This window comes from Dendrobates tinctorius, unplaced genomic scaffold (assembly GCF_039654945.1).
Source record: "Dendrobates tinctorius isolate UK_male_01 unplaced genomic scaffold, ASM3965494v1 ptg000456l, whole genome shotgun sequence".
NCBI classification, from domain to species: domain Eukaryota; kingdom Metazoa; phylum Chordata; class Amphibia; order Anura; family Dendrobatidae; genus Dendrobates; species Dendrobates tinctorius.
In genome coordinates, this window is record NW_027362118.1 from 1171539 (window position 1) to 1195806 (window position 24268).

The 24268-nt window shown below is 42.8% G+C and overlaps 1 protein-coding gene across 1 annotated transcript; it reads left to right on the top strand.

Moving 5' to 3' along the window:
- The first annotated feature begins 721 nt into the window (after positions 1–721).
- On the top strand, positions 722–23815 carry LOC141077553 (uncharacterized). The gene is made up of 7 exons (XM_073564555.1): positions 722–751; positions 2755–2845; positions 5522–12648; positions 16123–16311; positions 21736–21877; positions 21962–22106; positions 22672–23815. The coding sequence occupies exons 1-3, from the start codon at positions 722–724 to the stop codon at positions 7294–7296; spliced, it is 1896 nt and encodes a 631-aa protein (XP_073420656.1). The 3' UTR covers positions 7297–12648; positions 16123–16311; positions 21736–21877; positions 21962–22106; positions 22672–23815.
- The last annotated feature ends 453 nt before the right edge of the window (positions 23816–24268 follow it).

Consider the following 24268-nt stretch of genomic DNA (forward strand, 5'->3'; position numbering starts at 1 on the left):
ACCCTTAAACAAGCATCTGAGCAGTTGATGCAGGCTATCTCATTGACCAGGACATCCCTGACGGAGAAAATTGAGGATATTTATACGGAGGTGGGGAGACTCCGTCAGGATATGCAGGCCATGAAAGGACGCATTACGGAGGTGGAGACGAGGATGTCCAGGGTGGAAGACACCATTACACCTATGGAGGCTAAATTAACGAAGGTGGCGGGCTCCATAAATGCCTGGAAGCAGAAGGCGGATGATTTAGAAAACAGAACGCGCCGGAATAATATCCGTATTGTTGGGCTGCCTGAGCACTCGGAAGGTCAACATCCTGAGCAATTTCTGGAGGATTGGCTTAAGACCTCCCTGGGGGATGAATTCTCCTCAATGTTCACCGTTGAAAGAGCCCACAGGGTCCCTACAAGACCCCTGCCTCCGGGGGCCCCGCCTCGATCATTCCTGGCACGCCAGCTTAACTGCAAGGACAGAGATACCATTTTGCGTCTTGCACGCCTGAAAAGTCCTATTAAATTCAACAATGCTGTTGTTTCCATCTTTCCGGATTTCTCCGTGGAGCTGCAGAGGCAGCGGGCACAGCTCTTCGAGGTCAAGAAGCAACTGAGAAACAGGAACGTTGTGTATTCGATGATGTATCCGGCCCGGCTCCGAGTTGTCCATGAGGGTTCCTCCGTGTTTTTTGCGGATCCATTGGAGGCAACTGAGTGGATACGGTCCCATGGGGGATTCCCGGCGAAGGAATCCTAATGTGACGGTTGTTACATCAGATTTTCTCAATTAATGGTCTAATTGGAGCTCTCCCGGCGAGTTCCCAAATTCCAGCTATACCGGACGTTGGATTCAGTGATGGTATCCCCTTGTTCATTTTTTGATGGGGGCGTAAGACTGTACGTCTATGTTACTAGGTTCCTGTTTTGCTTTTTCTTTTTCAAAAGTTTTAATTTTTATAGTTGTTTAGATAGAGGCCGCAGCTGACGCCAAATTCTGTTATCTGTGTGGGGTCTATGCACTGGGATCGGGCACCATTATGCATCATATACAGATAGACGGGAATAGGTTCTAAGCTGATTTGTATGACCTGGAATGTAAGAGGCATAAAAACCCCTCAAAAGAAAATTAAGGTGTTCTCACAGATCAGACATTACTGTCCTCACATTGTGGCCTTGGTAGTGACACACCTGACTAGAGAAACAGTTCGGTGGGTACAGAAACCGTGGGTGCAATGGTTCATACATGCTTTTCACACCAGCTACTCAAGGGGAGTTTCTCTGTTAATCCATAAGAATGTTCGGTGGGAGGTCAGGGAGGCCCGGAGAGACCCCGAGGGACGATTTTGTTTGTGCACGCAATGATTAACTCTCAGAAATATGTCATTCTTTGTATTTATAACCCCCCTCTGGCCAATATATCAATCCTTCTGTCCTGTGTCACATCATCAATAAACACCAGTGACCCAGTGCCACTGGCAGCCATGCATGCCCAAGCCATCACACTGCCTCCGCCGTGTTTTTTACAGATGATGTGGTATGCTTTGGATCTTGAGCTGTACCACGCCTTCGCCATACTTTTCTCTTTCCATCATTCTGGTAGAGGTTGATCTTGGTTTCATCTGTCCAAAGAATGTTCTTCCAGAACTGTGCTGGCTTTTTTAGATTTTTTTTTAGCAAAGTCCAGTCTAGCCTTTTTATTTTGGATGCTTATGAGTGGCTTGCACCGTGCAGTGACCCCTCTGTGTTTACTTTCATGCAGTCTTCTCTTTATGGTAGATTTGGATATTGATACGCCTGCCTCCTAGAGAGTGTTGTTCACTTGGTTGGCTGTTGTGAAGGGATTTCTCTTCACCATGGAGATTATTCTGCGATCATCCACCACTGTTGTCTTCCGTGGGCACCCAGGTCTTTTTGCATTGATGAGTTCACCAGTGCTTTCTTTCTTTCTCAGGATGTACCAAACTGTAGATTTTGCCACTCCTAATGTTGTAGCAATTTCTCAGATGGTTTTTTTTCTGTTTTTGCAGCTTAAGGATGGCTTGTTTCACCTGCATGGAGAGCTCCTTTGACGGCATGTTTCCTTAACAGCAAAACCTTCCAAATGCAAGCACCACACCTCAAATCAACTCCAGGCCTTTTATCTGCTTAATTGAGAATGACATAACGAAGGGATTGCCCACACCTGTCCATGAAATAGCCTTGGAGTCAATTGTCCAATTACTTTTGGTCCCTTTAAAAACAGGGTGGCACATGTTAAGGAGCTGAAACTCCTAAACCCTTCATCCAATTTTAATGTGGATACCCTCAAATGAAAGCTGAAAGTCTGAACTTCAACTGCATCTGAATTGTTTTGTTTAAAATTCATTGTGGTAATGTTTAGAACCAAAATTAGAAAAATGTTGTCTCTGTCCAAATATATATGGACCTAACTGTATGATAAGCTTAATAGATCAGGGATAAATCATTTGTGTTTCTCTATCTGTGCAGCATCTACAGCAGGCTGCTTCTCTCATACACAGACACAGCAGGAAAACAGGAAATACAGTCACATGCTCCCCCTGTGTGAGCCTCTGTGAGTTTTTTTTAAGCTTTATAAATAGTTTACAAATTTAGCAACTAAACACTCATAGACATAAATGAGTTTTTGCACCAAACATATTCCAACAACTTGTGTAATGAGAACAGTGGAGATGGCAGGATTAGAGCTGATCATAGATGGGACTTCTCCATCTGTCTGTGACTTTTACAATATTTGTTTCAGGGTGAAGATCTGACCCATATTAATACTACAGAGACATATGTGAGAGATGATGAGCGGTGTAAAGAGGAGATTCCCACATATGACTACCCAGGTGAGTAGTAACCACTGAATGCAGAGAAGTCACAGATTCCTCTCAGTCACCGGCTGTGGCTGCTTTATCGGTGGTGTAGTCCGGCCATATTACCATGATCACCATTTTGCCTCTAGACCACAACATTCTCCTCCACTCAAAACTGTTCAAATGACTTTGGGCATTGAAAGCCCTTTTCTATAGAACTTCCAACCTGGAGGATCCACCTACCCCCTGGGATTAGGAGACGCTAACCGTTACCTGCCCAGATCTGTAAACTATAAAGCCAAATGACAGCGTACGTAGAATGTGCTGACAGGTTAGAAAATCACTTGAAGAAAAATCTTATGATGGGCCTGTAAGAGAAAGTGGAGGGTAATGATGCTGTTGGCTTCCTAGAGTCCTGAGATGTAATTCAGGGCTGAAATCTAATATCCCGAGATCTTGATACAGAGATCTCCATCTGTGCATGCGCTGCCCCCCGGTGGCCATGTTTACAGAGTCCACCGCACAGGACATGTGAGGGCTCTGGCATTTCACGAAATGTTGACAGAGTCCCCCCACAGCGGCGGACACCCCGGGCAGCAGCAATGGTGGCAACCCCGGGCAGCGACAGCAGCAGCACCCCACTCCTGCCTCCTCCAGCAGCGACACTATGACCCCACTTCACCACAGCAATAAGACGCATGGATTATAAGAAGCACCACCATGTTATTAAAAAAAAAATTCCTATTTTTCTCCTCAAAATTTGGGGTGCGTCTTATAATCCGGAATGTATTATAATCCATAAAATACGGTAACATGTTTTTTATTTTAGCTCTTTTTGTACAGGTTCATTTTGTATGGCAGTTTGATGATGGTGGGATCGGCCTGCCTCACTTATGTGAGTCTGCAACTACCTGGTAGCCTTTAAAATAAGGTCTCCATTACCTCTGCCATATGCCTGAGATCTAAATTTAAGACACATCACCTCTGCACTAGTATAAAAAGTTCTCTATGAATATCTAATCTTTCTTCTTGAAACTCATCTGACAGAAAATATTGGCCCTTACGATAGTTTAGATTGCCAAGAGCCACCGAGCCCCATACTCTAATTACCCAGAGAGTTTTCACCAGGATAATAGGAAACAAATGGACCTTACAAATTATTTCCCAATGTCTCTTCAATCCAACAATCCCCTATATATGGTTGTACACTACTTTCTGGGCACATGGTAGGGTTAAGAAAGGAAGGAGCGCCATTTAGCTATTCGTACACAGATCTTGATGGAATAGTTTGCAGACACGATGTATTGGGAGCACTGTTAGTGATCACCTGGCAGATGAAAAGATGGCCACCACGAGAAGGCTTGGCTCTATCTACTCTATTTTCCAGATCCCAGTGATTGCCTTGCTCATCATCCTTTAACCCCTCTACATGGATCTGGACTTACACAGAGACCCCTAGGCTTGGGCCATGGTGTTACCTGCTACTCTATGGAGTGAGATGGCAAGAAGAATAGTCAGGTAGTTGGCCATAACCAGGAGGGCAGAGAAAGTAGAAAATCAGAAGACACAAGTGTAGTCAGTAAGCGGGCTGGGATTACACCAGGAAACAAATACACCAGCTGAGCACAGAGGACTGAATCAGAGGAGAACAAGGCTGTATCTGGCAGATTCCGAGAATAGGCTTCAAGCTTTAGGAGGGTTTGGTGCTTTCTAATTGGCTTAAGCAGGTAGCAGATTGCTACCAGATTGCTGGACAGCACACAAACCCATACTGCCAGGCTGGATGAAACTACTGGTCTCAGGCACCCTAATCTTAGCGGCTGGACAGAGCCAGCGCCACCCAGAGCTTCTGGTTTCGATGTCTCTTCTATTACCAGCAACGTCTGCACAATAAATAAGGCGCTGCTTGGTGATGGAATCAAACATCGCAGGAGCAGATTCCAGTGGAGAGGGGACACACCATCTGCAGATGCCCTAATATAACAAAATTACAGGAAACTAAAGCAGTAGAAATCCCCATAAAGTGGCTCCATTATGGAAAATATAACCCTCAGTGAATTATTCTATGGGAGTAGTGACACTTTCCGGAAATTAGCTCGCACTGGATGTTGCAACATGAAAATTGCACATTTGTCATTTTATTATCCAACACATAATGCCCAGATTGTGCTCCAGGAAACACACACCGTAAATTAAGTGGGTTCATCTCACTATAGTAATGCCAAATATATGGATGCTAAATATGGTTTGGGCGCACTACAAGGCTCAGAAGAGAGTGAATATTTGACTTTGGGAGAGCGGATATTGCTGGATTGGTTTATGGAAGCCATGTTGCTTTTCAAGAGCTTTTGAGCCACAAATATTGTGGAAACCTTTTGGTTTTCCTCTGTCAGATGATGGACCTTAGTGGTGTCTTGTGTTTCCGTGAGATGAGTAGAAGTTTTATTGGTATAATTTTCACATATATAACATTGTTGGCTTTTTGTTCCATGTTTGGGAGGCAGAATGAACAAACCATTGAACACCATGATGCGCTGGTTCATGCTATGAGGCTTTCGATTAGACTGTGAACTCTCATTGTCTTGGTGAAAACTTAAATATTTTTAAAAAGCTTGTATTTTTTTATGGACAGCTTAAGTAGAAATGTCCAAAAGTATAAAATTTTAGGATATTTTATTCAAAATTATTAATTGGTTTTATTTTTAGCAGATGACTGTACCTGGAGATCAGAGGGAACGCTGACATCTTCAATTTTTAAATCTGATGATCTTGAGATCTCACAGGATACAATTGAAGTTAATGCCGTTACTCCACATATACCATCATCCCTTCATAGCAAAGATCTGTCATCTGATCCTGTGAAACAGGTCCCATCTTTTGGTTCATTACCAACTACTAAGGAAAATCAAAGTCACAATACAAGCTTTAAAAAATTAATTGATTCTAAAGGAAAGGAGCCATTTTCAGATTCAGAATATGGAAATAGTTTTCTTGAAAAGACTTTTCTTAAACATGAAAAAATTCACATAACAGAGAATAGATTTTCCTGTTCACAATGTGGGAAATGTTGTACAAAGAAATCAGATTTGCTTAAGCACCAAAGAACTCACACAGGGGAGAAACCTTTTTCCTGTTCAGAATGTGGGAAATGTTTTAACCAGAAATCAGATTTGGTTAATCACCATAGAACTCACACAGGGGAGAAGCCTTTTTCCTGTTCAGAATGTGGGAAATGTTTTAACTGGAAATCAGATTTGGTTAGGCACCAAAGAACTCACACAGGGGAGAAACCTTTTTCCTGTTCAGAATGTGGGAAATGTTTTAACCAGAAATCAGATTTGGTTAATCACCATAGAACTCACACAGGGGAGAAGCCTTTTTCCTGTTCAGAATGTGGGAAATGTTTTAACTGGAAATCAGATTTGGTTAGGCACCAAAGAACTCACACAGGGGAGAAACCTTTTTCCTGTTCAGAATGTGGGAAATGTTTTAACTGGAAATCATATTTGTTTAAGCACCAAAGAACTCACACAGGGGAGAAACCTTTTTCCTATTTAGAATGTGGGAAACATTTTGTGAGGAAATCATCTCTTCTTAGTCACCAAAAAACTCACACAGGGGAGAAACCTTTTTCATGTTCAGAATGTGGGAAATGTTTTAACAAGAAATCTAATTTTGTTGCACACCAGAAAACTCACACAGGGGAGAAGCCTTTTTCCTGTTCAGAATGTTGGAAATGTTTTAGCCAGAAATCAGATTTGGTTAAGCACCATAGAACTCACACAGGGGAGAAGCCTTTTTCCTGTTCAGAATGTGGGAAATGTTTTATCCAGAAATCAGATTTGTTTAAGCACCAAAGAACTCACACAAGGGAGAAGCCTTTTTCCTGTTCAGAATGTGGGAAATGTTTTACAAAGAAATCAGATTTGGTTAAGCACCAAATAACTCACACAGGTGAGAAGCCTTTTTCCTGTTCAGAATGTGGGAAATGTATTGCACATAAATCACATATTGTTACTCACCATAGAACTCACACAGGCGAGAAGCCTTTTTCCTGTTTAGAATGTTGGAAATGTTTTACAAAAAACTCAGATTTGGTTAAGCACCAAAGAACTCACACAGGGGAGAAGCCTTTTTCCTGTTCAGAATGCAGGAAATGCTTTACCCAGAAATCAAATTTGATTAAGCACCAAAGAACGCACACAGGAGAGAAGCCTTTTTCCTGTTCAGAATGTGAGAAATGTTTTACAAAGAAATCAGATTTGGTTAAGCACCAAAGAACCCACACAGGGGAGAAGCCTTTTTCCTGTTCAGAATGCGAGAAGTGTTTTAACTGGAAATCAGATTTGTTTAAGCATCAAAGAACTCACGCGGGGGAGAATCCTTTCTCCTCTTCAGAATGTGGGAAATGTTTTGTGAGGAAATCATCTCTTCTTAGTCACCAAAAAACTCACACAGGGGAGAAACCTTTTTCATGTTCTTAATGTGGGAAATGTTTTCTACCGAAATCAACTCTTAATAAACATCAGGGAAGTCATACGGGGAGAAGCTTTTTTCATGTTCAAAATGTTGGAAATATTTTAACTAAAAATTGTATCTTCTTAAAGGTGTTGACCACTACTAGGACAACCCCTTGTCATTCCTCATGATTGGCCATGTTACAATAAAAACATTCATTGTACGAGAATGATCAGTACTAAATATATCTCTTTGATAACTCTCTTCTCGACCCTCTCCAATCCGGTTTCCGCTCTTTACACTCTACTGAAACTGCCCTCACTAAAGTCTCTAGTGATCTACTAACAGCTAAATGAAATGGTCATTACTCCATGCTAATTCTCTTGGATCTCTCTGCAGCATTTGACACTGTGGATCATCAGCTCCTCCTCACTATGCTCCGTTCCATTGGCCTCAAGAACACCGTTCTCTCCTGGTTCTCCTCCTATCTCTCTGACTGCTCCTTTACTGTATCTTTTGCCGGTTCATCCTCCTCTCGCCTTCCCCTTACTGTTGGGGTTCCTCAAGGATCGGTTCTAGGCCCCCTCCTCTTCTCCTTATACACTGCCCCTATTGGTCAAACAATCAGTAGATTTGGTTTCCAGTACCATCTCTATGCTGATGACACCCAATTATATGCTTCTTCTCTTGACATCACGCCCGCCTTTCTAGAAAACACCGGCGATTGTCTAAACGCTGTGTCTTACATCATGTCCTCACTATATCTGAAACTGAACCTGTCAAAGACTGAACTCCTTGTGTTTCCTCCCTCTACTAATGTACCTATACCCGACATTGCCATTTCTGTGTGTGGTTCCACTATTACTCCCCAGCAACATGCTCGCTGTCTTGGTGCCATACTTGACTCCAAGCTTTCCTTTGCCCCCTACATTCGATCACTGGCTCACTCTTGTCATCTGCACCTCAAAAACATTTCTAGAATTCAACCTTTTCTTATTTTTGACTCTGCAAAAACTCTTACTGTTTCTCTTATTCATTCTCGTCTCGACTATTGTAACTCCCTTCTAATCGGTCTCCCTCTTACCAAACTCTCCTCTCTCCAATCTGTCTTGAATGCTGCAGCCAGGATCATATTCCTCACCAATCGTTACACCGATGCCTCTACCTTGTGCCAGTCATTACACTGGCTACCCATTCTCTCCAGAATTCAGTATAAACTTATTACCCTCACCCACAAAGCCCTCCATGGCTCAGCACTACCCTACATCTCCTCCCTTGTTTCAGTATACCACCCTACCCGTGCCCTCCGTTCTGCTGATGACCTGATGTTAGCATCCTCAATAATCAGAACCTCCCACTCCCGTCTCCAAGACTTTACACGTGCTGCGCCAATTCTTTGGAATGCACTTCCCAGGTCAATACGATTAGTCCCCAATCCCCACAATTTTAAGCGTGCCCTGAAAACGCATTTATTCAGACTGGCCTATTGCCTCAACACATTAACCTAATCTATCCCTGTGTGGCACAGCCAAAAGTTTTACCATAACCAGGTTCCCCGCATCATGTTCCCACATGCTTTATGCATCCATTAGCCCTCTGTGTCTGTACTGTTACACACTTAACATTATGGCTGGTCCATTCAATCAGGGCAACTGTTACCACCCACCTTTCGTGTCTACCTTTTTTCTTTTCCTCATAGATTATAAGCTTGCGAGCAGGGCCCTCATTCCTCTTGGTATTTGTAATGGTCTATTTGATTATTGTTATGCTGTAATGTCTATTGTCTGTACAAGTCCCCTCTGAAATGTAAAGTTCTGCGGAATATGTCAGCGATATAGAAATATAATTTATTATTATTATAAATACATTGAACAGCCATGTCGGACTGAGCTGCCATCTTAGAAAAACTTTCACTAACTAACTTTGCAGCTAGTGAGATGACCTTATGGGAGCTCTAGCCAGAATGGAGACATAAAATGACATCAGAGCCATTAGCAGGTATGGTTGGCATACACAAAGGTTAATAGGAGTAGCTGCAGGGCATCGTGAGAGTAAATAATGGTGTCATATGGTAGTAAGTAGGGATGAGCGACTTTGCCTTTTTTCGGGTAGAGTCAGGTTTCATGAAACCCGACTTTCTCAAAAGTCGGGTCGAACGAAATCGGCCGATTATTGCAAAAAGTCGAAGGCCGACTGAAACACGAAACCCAATGCAAGTCAATGGGGAACCAAGGTCGGCAGGGAGTGGAGGACAGGAAACACACCTACAGTGCCCATTTTAATGCCAAAAACATCAATTCTTATTACTTAAGCTTGTCAACCTTAATTTACTTTATAATAATAGTTAGGCATTGAACACTGGGGGTTATTTGGCTAAAGTTGTGTGGGGGGGGTAGGGCTGGCTCCAGATTTTCATGGGCCCAGGGCCAAAGAGTGTCAATTGGCTCCTTTAACACATGCCACAATTCATGATCCTCTAATATGGCAGAGAAATAGCGGTATAGTACAATGAAAAATACTTCACTTCTTACATCTCATGACTGATATCCATTTTAAATTCTCCAATAGCTCCAAAAACGGACAGTATATAACTCCGTACAGTATTATGTCCACCGCATAGTGCGCTGTACAGAGTAATGAGGCCCATATATTTCTCCATACAGAATCATTGGTCCCATATAATGTTTGAAACAGTATATGATGAGCTCCACATAATGCTACAGTATATGATGGGCCCCATGGATGAAGCTCCACTGTGTTATGGGCCCAAATAATGCTCCATATATAATGGGCCCCATTTCTAATGCTCCAGTGCATAATGGGCCCTGTAAATGCTGCTCCAGTGTCTGATGTCCACCTTTGGAATGCTCCAGTGTATGGTGGGCCCCATCTATCATTCTCCAGCGTATAGTGCTCCCCAAAAATAGCTGTTCCAACATTGAAAACAATTAAATAAGTCTCCTCGCTAGGGAATCCCTGTACTAGTCTGGACTCCTCGTCGTCCCCATTTTCCATCTCACTGCACTTGGACTGTTTAGGCAGAGGGCGTACAGACGTGATGTCATCGCGCTCTCTGACCAGAATGTCACTGTCAGGAAACGCGGAAGACGTCACCGCAGTGGAGCAGGGAGAGGTAAGTATTTCAACTTTGCAAGTGCTGTGATCCTGAGCAAGCAGGGGGGGCCCATTCATTGGCGACGGCACTGGCGCAGGGCCCCTCATAGTACGCCGGTGTGTCTGACGGCGGGTGTGCAACCCCACCGTCAGAGACACTTGATTCTACTATGAGGGACCTTGTGCCAGTGCCATTGCCAAAGAGTGTTCCCACCCACCTGTCCAGGGCAACGGCACTCGCACGGGTGCATGTGCCAGGTGGTGACCCCGACCGTGTGGGAGGAGGCAGCCCAGTTAGGGAGGTGGAAAAATTGGCATATGTTGATGTTGGACATTCAGCAGCTGCAAATGGAGTAATTGGAGAAGTCCGCAGAAGAGGAGGACAAAAGCAAGCCATTTTTCTGGCAGGGGAAGGTGGGTCAAAATCCTTTGAAACCCATGCATGGTTCATTTTAATGAAGGTTAGATCATCAACATTTTGGGTCGACAGACGGGTCCTTTTTTCTGTCGGGATTGATCCAGCAGCACTGAAGACTCGCTCAGATAACACACTAGCAGCAGGGCAAGCGAGCTCCTGTAAGGCATATTGTGCCAATTCAGGCCAGGTGTCAAGTTTACTGGCCCAATAGTCAAAGGGGAATGACCGGTGAGGGAGAACATCGATATGGGAGGAGAAGTAGTTTGTTACCATAGTTGACAACTGCTGTCTCCTGTCACTTTCCATCGATGCTGTATTACCAGTCGTGTGAGCAGTACTTGAAAAATCAGTCCACAACATGGTCATTAAACCCCTGTGTCCAACGCCACTTCGGCTGTGTGCACCACGAACACCTCTTCCATGTTGCCCCCTACGGCTCGTTGGAAAAACATCACCGCCGCTGTGTGCTGGGAATGCCTCAAACAAACGGTTTACCATAGTTGCTTGTTTTTTAGCCATTATTAGCTCTAGGTTCTCCTGTGGCATGATGTTTTGGAATTTGCCTTTATAGCATGGATCCAGGATGCTGGGCAACCAGTAGTCGTCATCGTTCATCATTTTGGCAATGCGGAGGTCCCTTTTTAGGATCTGCGAGGCATAATCAGACATGTGGGCCAATGTTCCAGGTGTCAATGATGCACTGCGATTGCTGGGAGGAGGAGCACTTTCTGGCAAATCAACATCCCTCCAGTCACGCACAAACCCTGTACCTGACCTTGCCACGCCAACATTTTCTCTTGTCCCCTGAAAAGCATCCTCCTGCCCAAAATAATCATCCCCATCATCCTCCTCCTCTTCCTCTTCTTCCTCCACCTTGCCCACGAGACTTCCCTGACCAGACAATGGCTGACTGTTGTAAAATATCAGTATTTCTATAATAAAAAAATATATTGACTACGTAGCGTATGCAGAGTCTAGTCCTGCTAACAAGCTCTGTTTAGCTTAGAGAGTGACTGAGCTATTCTGAGTTCTTTTGCTCATACATTTGTTCCTGCGTGTCAGACGTATAGGTCACTTGTTAGAATTGTCAATATGTGACTATTTAGAGGTTATGTATGGTTCTAAAGATTGCAGGTTTTAGGTTTAAGTTACTCTGGCTAAGGTAAATGCATTAATAACTATATGCATATTGTAAAATAACTAGGGTTCACTTAATATGGAAGAAGTTATGAACATAGAGGAAAGCCACCATATGTGGTTGTAGTTTAAAGGTCAAAATAGTATATAAGCCGACCTAACTCTTGTTCAGTCAGATCTCATATCCCTTGAGATTCTCGAACACACACACAGAACAGCTGCTCAAGACCATATGTAAGAACCAAAATGCTTCTTTTTCTTCTTTTAAAGTAACATTTATATTTTGTGTGCTATGAACTTACTTTTCTTCATTTTTGTAATAATTTTTTGAATGAACAATTAAACAAGATTTATTTTATCCACAATTCAACATTGCTTTTCATTTTTATCCTCACCGAGCTCTTACTCAAAAGTGAGAATGGGAGTTATATTTTTCTTCATTTTGGCGAGCCTTGGCCAGGCTGACCTTTTGTGCTAACTTTGGCTGGCATTCCATCATCGGTTGTACAAGGGGGAGAACTAGAACTCTGCTAAAAACACCTATTGTACAAGCCTCCTCAGGAATTCCACTATTTCACGGCACAAGGATCAGACTGAACCTAAAGTAGACGAGTGAGGATCGTACAGAGCTGCAAGCATCCCATCCAGACGGAGATCTGAGGATTGCATAAGGACACAGAGGACCATCCATTGGATCAAAGCTCCATAGGTGAGAAAATGGATTTTATACATGATTATTTTAAGAAAAGTAACATAGAGTTTAAGTTTGATCATAGTTATACAGACGCACAATTATGGTCTAGTTTGTATAATCAATGTGAAGCAGAAAATGTTAAAATTGACAAGCGTTTTTTCCCAGTAAGGAAATTACAAAGAAAGCTTCAAAATGTCATGCAGCTGGTCCACGTGTATAATAGCCTAGTCTTTGAGAAAACTGAACCCAACACTTATAAAACATGCATTGTCACACAGGAAACTGATCACACTGACACACCAGGTGACACACAAGAGTCTGACGAGGATTATTTTGATTGTCCAAATTGTTTGATATTGTCAGAACACATAGAACAATTGGAGGATCAGATTGATACCAGGACAGAGTTATTGTCCAAATTACGACAAGATATAAAAAAGATTTCAGTTAACACAAGATCAACAGGTAAACAGGAGGACAGTGCTGCTGCCTCATCATTTGTACCAGACACACAAGATCCAGATGCTTCAGTAGAGGAATTAGAGGCAGTAGAATTACAACGGAAAAAATTACATGACAGAGCAGCACGCATTAATCTGAAAATACACGATCAGCTAATGAAAATTGTAAAAGACATTCCAAATTACAACGATAAGATGGACGCCTTTTATAATGCAGACATTTTTTAATCAAACACAGACAAATTCAATCTTAATGATGAGCAAAAGAATAAGATATTCAAAGTATGGCTACCTTCACATATGGGAAAAAGATTACTGACCACACCCAGACTAAATGATGATCATGAAATGACACATAGTACAAAAGAAGACAGACTTAGACAATTGGTATTGTTTACAACTGGAGAAGACATGCCTACAGTTGATATTTTAGGGAATTTACAAACAAATATTTCCAATGATCCATTCTCTTTTTTGGTAAAATTTGAACAGGCCTACCGAATGGTAATGGATCTCGGGCCTCACGAAGAGCCGGCATCCATGATCAAATTTTTTGTAAAAAAGTTCAAGTACTTGGATCCTGCCTCAGTGCAATTGGCTAACACTCAGCCATCATTGCAAGAAGCAACAGTTTTTATAGACAGAATAAGGAGATCCATGAAACAAAACCAGGTCAAGGCTAAAATAGCTGTAGTTCATGAGAAAGAAGCCAGTCAGCTGAAACCTAGATCCACAGTATTCTCCAAGAACAGGGATCACATTGAGCATAGAGGTAAAAATACTACACAAAGGAACAATATCCATTGTTATTTTTGTGTTATACCTGGACATTTGAAGTGGCAGTGCAGGAAATTTTTCAGAACAGAATCAGAGATAGGTACACAAGGAACAGGTAAGCTTGGAAAGGAAAACGGACTCATGCCAAAATCATACACCACACCTTCCGCACCTCCATTACAATCTTCTGCACCTGCTCATACTGCCAACAGACAAACACAGTCACCATATGCACCATTAATCAGACAGATCAGAGAGATGACAGTGAAGGAAACAGAGTCAAGGGATAGAATTCCAAGGTCTTTTAAGAGGGACACTGGTCTTCTCCCATCTCCTTCATCTTTCTGACAATCACAGACTATTCCTGTACCACATCCATTGGAATTTGTGACTTGAGTTACATTGGATGACTGTGGAAGACCATTTAACAAAGGAAGTTTAGCAGGACAGAATGTTGTATTCCTCATTGACACAGGAGCTCAGTTAAGTGTTACTAATCTTGATTTGAAGCTAAACCCAGATTCACCAGTTTGTACAATCGTCGGTTTTAGTGGAAAGGGTGGAACTAAAGCAACCTTAGTTCCCAATGTGATTTTGGAAATACCTAGTTCTTTCAAAACAGAAATTGACATTTGGTATTGTCGTGATTCTGAAAATATACTTGGCACAGATTTTATGCAGAAATTCAGATGGGTAGTTGATCTAGGAAATCAAGTGATCTGGAAAGATTCCAATGGTTGTAAACCGGTAGTCATTGACCCTAATGATTATAGCCATGGTGGAAGTATTTGCTTAAATGATGTGGTGTCATCAGACCATTTGTGGCCTGAAACTGATGGTGATGAGGTATTGACAGAAATTGTACAGCTTTTTCCTTCTCTTTGGGCTCAGTTCAGGAATGAGGTGGGTACAATGAAAATGTGGTGGTAAATGTGGAAGGATGAGATCCTCCACCACAGCGTCAGTATAAATTGCCTCCAGAATCAATTGATGCAGACTGAGGTCAGATTTTTAGGAGTGTTGTTGAGTCCAGGAAAAAGGCAGCCACTGCAGGAAAGGATTGAGGCAATTGCTTCCCTACCAATTCCGACATCACACAAGGCATTGAGACATTTCTTAGGTCTTATGAACTATTCATGGGATTTCATTGAGAATTTTGCAGACAAGGCCAGACCTTTATATGATCTTTTGAAAGGTGAAAACAGTGATTACTTTGGTCCTTGGGGTGATGAACAGCAAACCTCATTTGAACAATTAAAAATTAATTTACAAAATGCACCTGCTTTGTCCACAGTAGATCCTTCGGCTCCATTTGCTTTGCAAGTGCACACATCAGAGGCATCAGTGTCTGCTGTGCTGTTACAGTTGCAGGGAGAAGAGTGGAGAATTTTGGGCTATTTTTCTAAGCTTCTCTCACCTGTTGAAAGAAGTTTTGAGACCTGTGCAAGACACCTGGTAGGTGTGTACTTTACAGTCAATTTCTATTCAGATGGGCACTATTATTCAGGATATGCCATTTTTTATCCCAAAAGAGGACAGGTTGTGAAGCACAAATTACCGAGTCATTTTTCAGCTCAAAGAGCAGAGCTAGAAGCAGTAAAAATGGTACTACAGCTGAATGAAGCAGATGATCAGTGTCCCATTGCGATCTACAGTGATAGCTCTTATGTTGTTAGATCACTGACAGATTACTTGTCAGTTTGGGAAAAAAGAGGTTATGTAGATTCATCTAATAAGACTCTTGTTCACAGTGACACACTGAAGACAATTTTCAGGATAGCATCAAAAAACCCTAATGGTTTTGCTATTGTCAAGGTTCCGGCCCATAAAACATCTGATTATGAATTATCTGTTGGAAATGCAACCGCAGATATGCTAGCCAAAGAGGCAGCCCTGACAGGAGAAGAGGTGTTTGAACCTGAACCTCTCGAGGTTTCAGCAGTTCAAAGAACAGACACGCATATCCCTTCTTTTGCGGAAGAACAAGAAAAAGACTCATCTCTTGTTGCTTCCCGGGTTGATCCAAAACCTCCCTTTGTTTGTGAAAACGGGGTTTTGTGTCATGACTTAAACGGGGAGTTGCGTCCTGTTGTCCCAAGACATCTACTGGTTGAGTTCACAAAATATAATCATGAAAGTTTGGGTCATTTGGGCCAACAGAAATTGTTGTGTTTGAAACTGTTCAACTGTAAAGCGCTGCGGAATATGTTGGCGCTATATAAATAAAGATTATTATTATTATTATTATTAGGCATTCTCAGAGAGAAATTTTACTGGGAAAAGATGGAAGAGACAGTGCAAAGTATTGTTCAATCATGTCTCATTTGTGCCCAAATTAATCCAAGACCAAAAGGACAGAAACCACCACTACTCTGAATCGCACCTGCAGATGGTCCATGGTCTACGTTACAAATCGACTACATTGGACCGTTACCATCAGGTAAAAATGGTCTCAGGTATGCATTGGTTGTAGTAGATGTTTTTTCTAAGTGGGTTGAAATTTTACCTGTCAGGAAAGATGATGCTTTGTCTACAGCTAGAGCATTAGTGAATCATGTCTTTTGCACTTGGGGGATCCCAAGAATGATCACCTCCGATCGAGGAAGTCACTTTACAGGAAAAATCATGCAAGCCGTTTGTGCTATTCTAGGGGTACGACAACAGTTTCATGTACCCTACCATCCACAGTCTGCTGGTATTGTGGAAAGGATGAATAGAACAATAAAATCCAGAATTGCCAAGATGTTATTGGACAAAGGAAATACTTGGGTTGATGCAGTACCTTTTGTACTGTTGAGTGTAAGGGTATGTTCACACGATCCGTTTTTTTTGCGTTTCCGCGGCGTTATTTCACGCGCGTTTCTGCCGCAAAATCACTAAAAATAAGCATCCCATGCAAGCCTTTGGGATTCCGCTCTGCTGTGCTAATGCTGCGTTTTTTTCCGCGGCGGAATCTTACCGCGGAAAAAACCACAGCATGCTCATTAATTTTGCGGATCAGCGGCAATTCCGGCTCCATAGGGTTGTATGGGATCGCATGTAAACCGCATTTTTTAATACATTCGGCATATTTCTCACGGTAAATACCGCATGCGGCCAGGAAATGACATGTAGCCCTTCCCATCATGCCCCATCATGCCATGCAAGGACCATCCCATACAGGAAGAAGGACATCCCAATCCTTTCCTTCTTCCTGTATCATGGCTGGTGCTACAGGCATGGAGTGGTAGACAGGATGGAGCTAGATGTCCCCTTCATGATAAGCGTGGTGAGTGTGTGTGCGTGGTGTCTGTGTGTGGTGTATATGGCGTGGATGTGGTGTATGGGGCGTCTGTGTCTACTGCTGCTATCTGGCATAGGCCGATAGGACTACTAGGCCCATCGGCCTATGTCTGTTCCCATACAGTAGTGCCAGCAGGCTCAGTGCGATGGGAGCAGTATTCCCATTGAGCTGTTCCTGCTGTGAATAAAAAAATTTTTTTTTTGCCCCATTCCCCCCGCCAATATGAGTTTTGGGCCCCCACTAAAATGTGCCTTTTTAATTCCCGCTTCCCCCCCTCTTCCACATATATCACTTTTTCCCCCAACAGCCTTTCCTTAAAATTTCCTTTTTTTTTTTTTTTCTTTTAAGTGTCCAATAATTTTTTTTCATTGGTGGCCAGTGGTTACCTGTGGAAAAAAATAATAATTACTTGTCCCCGACGTCGCCACCTAAAAAAAATTAAAATAAAAAACCCGTACTCACCTATTCTGCTAATTCCCCGAAGACCATGCTCAACCTAAATAAAAATATAAAAAAACAAACCACAAAAAATACCTACCCTCCGCAGAATCCCATAAAAATGAGTGTCCCACGAAGATCTAAAGTTTAGAGCAGCCACATAACATGTGGCCGCTCTAAACTCCCGACGCCGCTACAATGAATGGGGCCGTAAAGCTCCCCAGTTCATTGTTTACCGACTTCACCCGAAGTCAGCTCGCGCTACGCGGGTGGTCCGGTCTGCGCATGCGCGGACTAACATGTTGTCCTGAGATGAACTCAGGAGCGTGGGAAAATTTCTCACACTCCTGTGCAGATCTCAGATCAGCAATGGAGGTGGATTTTTTTTTTTTTAAACCCTTCAAATCTTGGATTGGGCGTTCAATAAAACATGGTCAAAAACAAGTTGTATTTATTTAAATAAAAACATTTCAAAATAATGTCTGTTTATTTTTTTAACCCTTTCAAGATATATGGTTAACAATGGATCGGCGGCTGATTGACGCCTATCTGTTATTAACCCGGCTTAATGTCACATTCCAATTGCAATGTGACATTAACTCCTTATTACCCCATATGCCATTGCACGATGGCTGTGGGATGAGAGAGGGTTAAGTTCCATAAAAGGCGCATCTCACAGATGTGCCATTTATGGGGTGTCTGGGGGCAGATTTTTTTAGCTGGGGAGGGGCCAAAAAAAATGGTCCCTTATTAGGCTATATAAATCTGCTGTCACTCACCTGCTTTCCCTCTCTGGTGGAAAAAATTGCGCGGGAGCCCACGCCATTTTTTTTCCAGATTATTTACAGAAATTGACACCCAAACTTCTAAATAAAAAAAATAAAAACGAATAATATATAAAACTAGCTGAAGAGCCCGGCGCTGCCTGGGCATAGTAACTAACTGTGGTTAGTTATAGCAAATTATAATTATCCTCCATCCCATAGTCCCGTGCCCATATACCCATCATACATATCCACGATCCCATAGGCCCGTGCCCATATACCCATCATACATATCCTCCATCCCATAGTCCCATGCCCATATACCCATCATACATATCCACGATCCCATAGGCCCGTGCCCATATACCCATCATACATATCCTCCATCCCATAGTCGAGTGCCCATATACCCATCACACATCTTCCATCCCATAGTCCCATGCCCATATAACCATCATACATATTCTTCATCCCATAGTCCCATGCCCATATACCCATCATACATATTCGCCATCCCATAGTCGAGTGCCCATATACCCATCACACATCCTTCATCTCATAGTCCCATGCCCATATATCCATCATACATATCCTCCATCCCATAGTCCCGTGTCCATATACCCATAATACATATCCTCCATCCCATAGTCCCGTGCCCATATACATATCCACCATCCCATAGTCCCGTGCCCATATACCCATCATACACATCCTCCATCCCATAGTCCCGTGTCCATATACCCATCACACATCCTCCATCCCATAGTCCCATGCCCATATACCCATCATACATATCCGACATCCCATAGTCCCATGCCCATATACCCGTCATACATATCCTCCATCCCATAGTCCAGTGCCCATATACCCATCACACACCCTCCATCCCATAGTCCCGTGCCCATATACCCATCATACATATCCTCCATCCCATAGTCCAGTGCCCATATAACCATCATACATATCCGCCATCCCATAGTCCAGTGCCCATATACCCATCACACATCCTCCATCCCATAGTCCCGTGTCCATATAACCATCATACATATCCTCCATCCCATAGTCCCATGACCATATACCCATCACACATCCTCCATCCCATAGTCCCATGCCCATATACCCATCATACATATCCTCCATCCCATAGTCCAGTGCCCATATACCCATCATACATATCCTCCATCCCATAGTCCCGTGCCCATATACCCATCATACATATCCGCCATCCCATAGTCCCATGCCCATATACCCATCATACATATCCTCCATCCCATAGTCCAGTGCCCATATAACCATCATACATATCCTCCATCCCATAGTCCAGTGCCCATATACCCATCACACATCCTCCATCCCATAGTCCCGTGCCCATATAACCATCATACATATCCTCCATCCCATAGTCCCATGACCATATACCCATCACACATCCTCCATCCCATAGTCCCATGCCCATATACCCATCATACATATCCTCCATCCCATAGTCCAGTGCCCATATACCCATCATACATATCCTCCATCCCATAGTCCCGTGCCCATATACCCATCATACATATCCGCCATCCCATAGTCCCATGCCCATATATCCATCATACATATCCTCCATCCCATAGTCCTGTGCCCATGTAACCATCATACATATCCGCCATCCCATAGTCCCATGCCCATATACCCATCATACATATCCTCCATCCCATAGTCCAGTGCCCATATACCCATCATACATATTCTCCATCCCATAGTCCCATGCCCATATACCCATCATACATATCCTCCATCCCATAGTCCCATGCCCATATAACCATCATACATATCCGCCATCCCATAGTCCCATGCCCATATACCCATCATACATATCCGCCATCCCATAGTCCTGTGCCCATATAACCATCATACATATCCGCCATCCCATAGTCCCATGCCCATATACCCATCATACATATCCTCCATCCCATAGTACCATCCCCATATACCCATCATACATATCCACCATCCCATAGTCCCGTGCCCATATACCCATCATACATATCCACCATCCCACAGTCCCATGCCCATATACCCATTACACATCCTCCATCCCATAGTCCCGTGCCCATATACCCATTACACATCCTCCATCCCATAGTACCATCCCCATATACCCATCATACATATCCTCCATCCCATAGTACCATCCCCATATACCCATCATACATATCCACCATCCCATAGTCCCATGCCCATATACCCATCACACATCCTCCATCCCATAGTACCATCCCCATATACCCATCATACATATCCTCCATCCCATAGTACCATCCCCATATACCCATCATACATATCCGCCATCCCATAGTCCCATGCCCATATACCCATCATACATATCCACCATCCCATAGTCCCATGCCCATATACCCATCATACATATCCTCCATCCCATAGTCCCATGCCCATATACCCATCACACATCCTCCATCCTATAGTCCCGTGCCCATATACCCATCATACATATCCGCCATCTCATAGTCCCGTGCCCATATACCCATCACACATCCTCCATCCCATAGTCCCGTGTCCATATACATATCCGCCATCCCATAGTCCTGTATTATTTTTCCTCCATGTGACCTGTGATAAACAAAACAAATGCGCCTTTATGCGCCAAATACACGCAGTAGCATGGATGGCCATGTGTACTTCTGCTTTTGAAATAGCATGCATGAACATGGCTATAGAATGGCATAAACTCATGCATCTAGAACCCAAAATGGAAGAGCGTATGCAGCATTATTATATATTCTATTGCGCATGAACCCCAGCGATACAAGGCGCTAGTGTGAAAATAGCCTTAGGCATGTGCATAGGGTTATGTATATTGTTAGGCCTATTATAATGTTGATGGTTATGTTTAGGACTAGGAATTGGGGTGGTGTTAGGGAAAGCGTAGGCCAAGGTTTACCCTTGGCGTATGCCTTGTTAGGCCAGGGGACATGAAGAGGGTGTGGGGTTTGGCATTGTGTTAGGCCTAGGTTCATGTCGAGGACGGTTGGTTATAATGTGAGGAAAAAGGGATAGCCCAAGGCTTCACGTATAGTGACATAAGATGAGAATTGAAACATGCTTCTTGCTCTGAATCCCAGCTCATTTGCGTTCAAATGGTTACACGTGGTTCGAGTGGTGACGGACATTATGTTGAAAGAGCCGTATAGGGTTGCTTTTGGTTTTTTGGGTGAAGGTCTAGCAGGATTCAAACATATCGACATTGGTTTGGTGTGTGAGTTTCAGTGTGGATATATCTCTACATGTGTTGACCAAATTATAGAGACAAAACAGACTTTTTGTTTTTAAATTCTTTTTAAATAACAGTTATTAACATGGATTATTCATTTTTTAGATAGAGAAACATCCTGAAGTGTGGGACCGTGCCAGTGCGGCATACAAGGGATCCTACAATAAAAGGGATGCTTGGCCAGCAATTGTCACCGAAATATATCCGCGGTGGCCGGACCTTCCAAGAGCGGGACAAAAACAGATTAGTAAGTTTGTGTTATGAGTTCTATTTAAAATTTGGCCTGTAATTTGTGAAAACACATTAATGTTTTTCTTTGATTTTATTGCAGTGGATGATGTGAAAAATCGATGGCGCTCAATAACGGACAGGCTGGTCAAGTCAATGAAGACACCAAGTGGAAGTTCACCTCCTAGAAAGAAGGTTCCATATGCTGATCAGCTGCAGTTCATTTTAACCAGCAGGAATGTGCAGAGGTAATTAGCGCTTTGATTACTGGGGTAGTGTCTGGCTAACGTCACGATAATTGGATGACGACTGGACATTGTTTGATATTCGGGATAGTATGCTGTTATGTTTGTGAGATGTGATGATGTTTAATAATTTTATTATTAAGCATATTGCATATCAATATTAATTCTGGATCCACATATAACGCAACATACACTTCAAGAGGTGAACATAACATGCTCCATACCAAAAATAGGCCATATATTTCAGCACAAAGTTTAAAAATGGCCCCATAAGATGGTAAAGATAATAATATGCCCCATGTAATGATCCTTGTTATGGCTCCATAACATGCTCCATAGATTATTCCCCAATATGCTAGGCCATAGACTATGTCCCCATATGCTGCAAACTATGTTAGATCACTTTTTTATAAGCCGAGAGGTGGACTTTAAGCTCAAAAAAATTTCCATAAAATCTCATGTCATACCCGAGTTCAGCTTTTTACATATTATATATATTTTATTTTTACCTAGTTATAAACTTTGACTTTTTAGTTTTGGTATAATTTTGTGTTTCTTCCTTCAACAGAATGGATGGAAATATAAGTTCCGGCCCGTCAACAGCCCCTGGACAGAAAAGCCCGGAAACTGGTCTGGCCGAGGAGGTCCAGGACTTTGACATGTCTTCCTCTCCAGCTCCTCAGGATGACAGGCCCTCTTCAGTGATATCCTCCATGGCAGCTGAAGCAGCTGGTTGTGATTCTTTATTGGACACCAGTGTGTCCTCTGACGGGACTTTGGCGTCTGCTGCTCCTGCACCTGTCACTACCAGTAGCTCAGCTGGTGGTGTGTCAAGGCGCACTTGGATGTGGGCAGGTTCTGGCCGTTCCGTGGCATCGACTAGGGCGGCAACAAAAAAAGGGACAACAACTGAGACTGAGTGCAATTGAACTCACTAGCCGAACCCTCAGTCTTATTGATAATGTAAGACATCAGGATGACATAGACACTTTTGGTTTAAACATAGCCAGCCGCCTGAGGTCCATGCCACGGGACTGACGGAATCTTATAATGTCTGCTGTAAATGTACTTATAATGTCTGTTGACACACCATCAAATCTACCACCGGCAAATGACATAATCAGTGGGATTATGAACCTTTTTAATCCCCGCTGTGTGCCTCCACCACCACCTGCATCAACTGCTTCGCAGCGGTTTGGTCAGGTGCCATCCTTACGTCCTGACCATCCTGATTCATTTGTTTTTGGCCACCAAAATTCATCACAAAGTAGTGGTCAACATGGAAACTCTCCAATGAGTCAGGTGTTGTCTCAAAACTTATATCCATCGTATAGCTATGATCCAGACTATCATCAATTTTGAGGTTTGGTTAATCACCGACCAAGTTGTCTGGTCAAAAAAACCCCGTTGCCACCAGACAACTTGCCTGTCCTGTTGACAGGATAAAATTTATTCCGACAATGTTTGTCGTTCATTTTAAGTATGTTTCATACAGTGTTTTTATATGTGCTTTCGACACTTTAGATACCAGCCAAGTTGTCTGGTCAAAAAACCTCCGTAGCCACCAGACACCTTGCCTGTCCTGTTGACAGGGTAAAATTTATTCCGACAATGTTTGTCGTTCTGTTGAAGTATGTTTCATACAGTGTTTTTATATGTGTTTTTCACAATTTAGATACTGTTTATATAAAAAAAAACAGTTTCAAGACTCAGTGTGTGTGTGAATATTTTTTGGTGCCAAAGACTAAACACACTGTAATCAATGTACAAAACAGAAACAGATAAACACTGCTCACTACACGCTGCCTCTTCACCACTATTGGAGCTCCCAGCTCAACCAACCAATGTGCTGCTGTGACACCCCAAACAACTGCCTCCTTTGTGTACTGTAGTGATATTTGGTATGTTACCTTTTGGAAAGTAGCGCACCATGGGCTATATGTTAAAAGTTTTAACAAATAATAGTAGATATGTTGTGAAAATTGAGTGTAGTGGGTAATGGTGGTGTGTAAAGAATAGATGTTCGCAGAGACCCGATTTATTGTTGACCAGCCAAAAAATTTATTAATTTTTAGCATTTTGTCCAAAAGTTTTTATCAGCACGCTACTTGCTTGCTTGGGATTACTTATCATTTCTTCTCAGCTGTTCAGGCTGCTCAACACTG

Excerpts from the sequence above, each read along its gene's own strand:
- LOC141077553 (XM_073564555.1), top strand. The coding sequence starts at position 722 with ATGGGGGATTCCCGGCGAAGGAATCCTAAT. Across the intron at positions 752-2,754 it reads CCCGGCGAAGGAATCCTAAT|GGTGAAGATCTGACCCATAT; the intron begins GTGACGGTTGTT and ends TATTTGTTTCAG. Across the intron at positions 2,846-5,521 it reads TCCCACATATGACTACCCAG|ATGACTGTACCTGGAGATCA; the intron begins GTGAGTAGTAAC and ends TATTTTTAGCAG.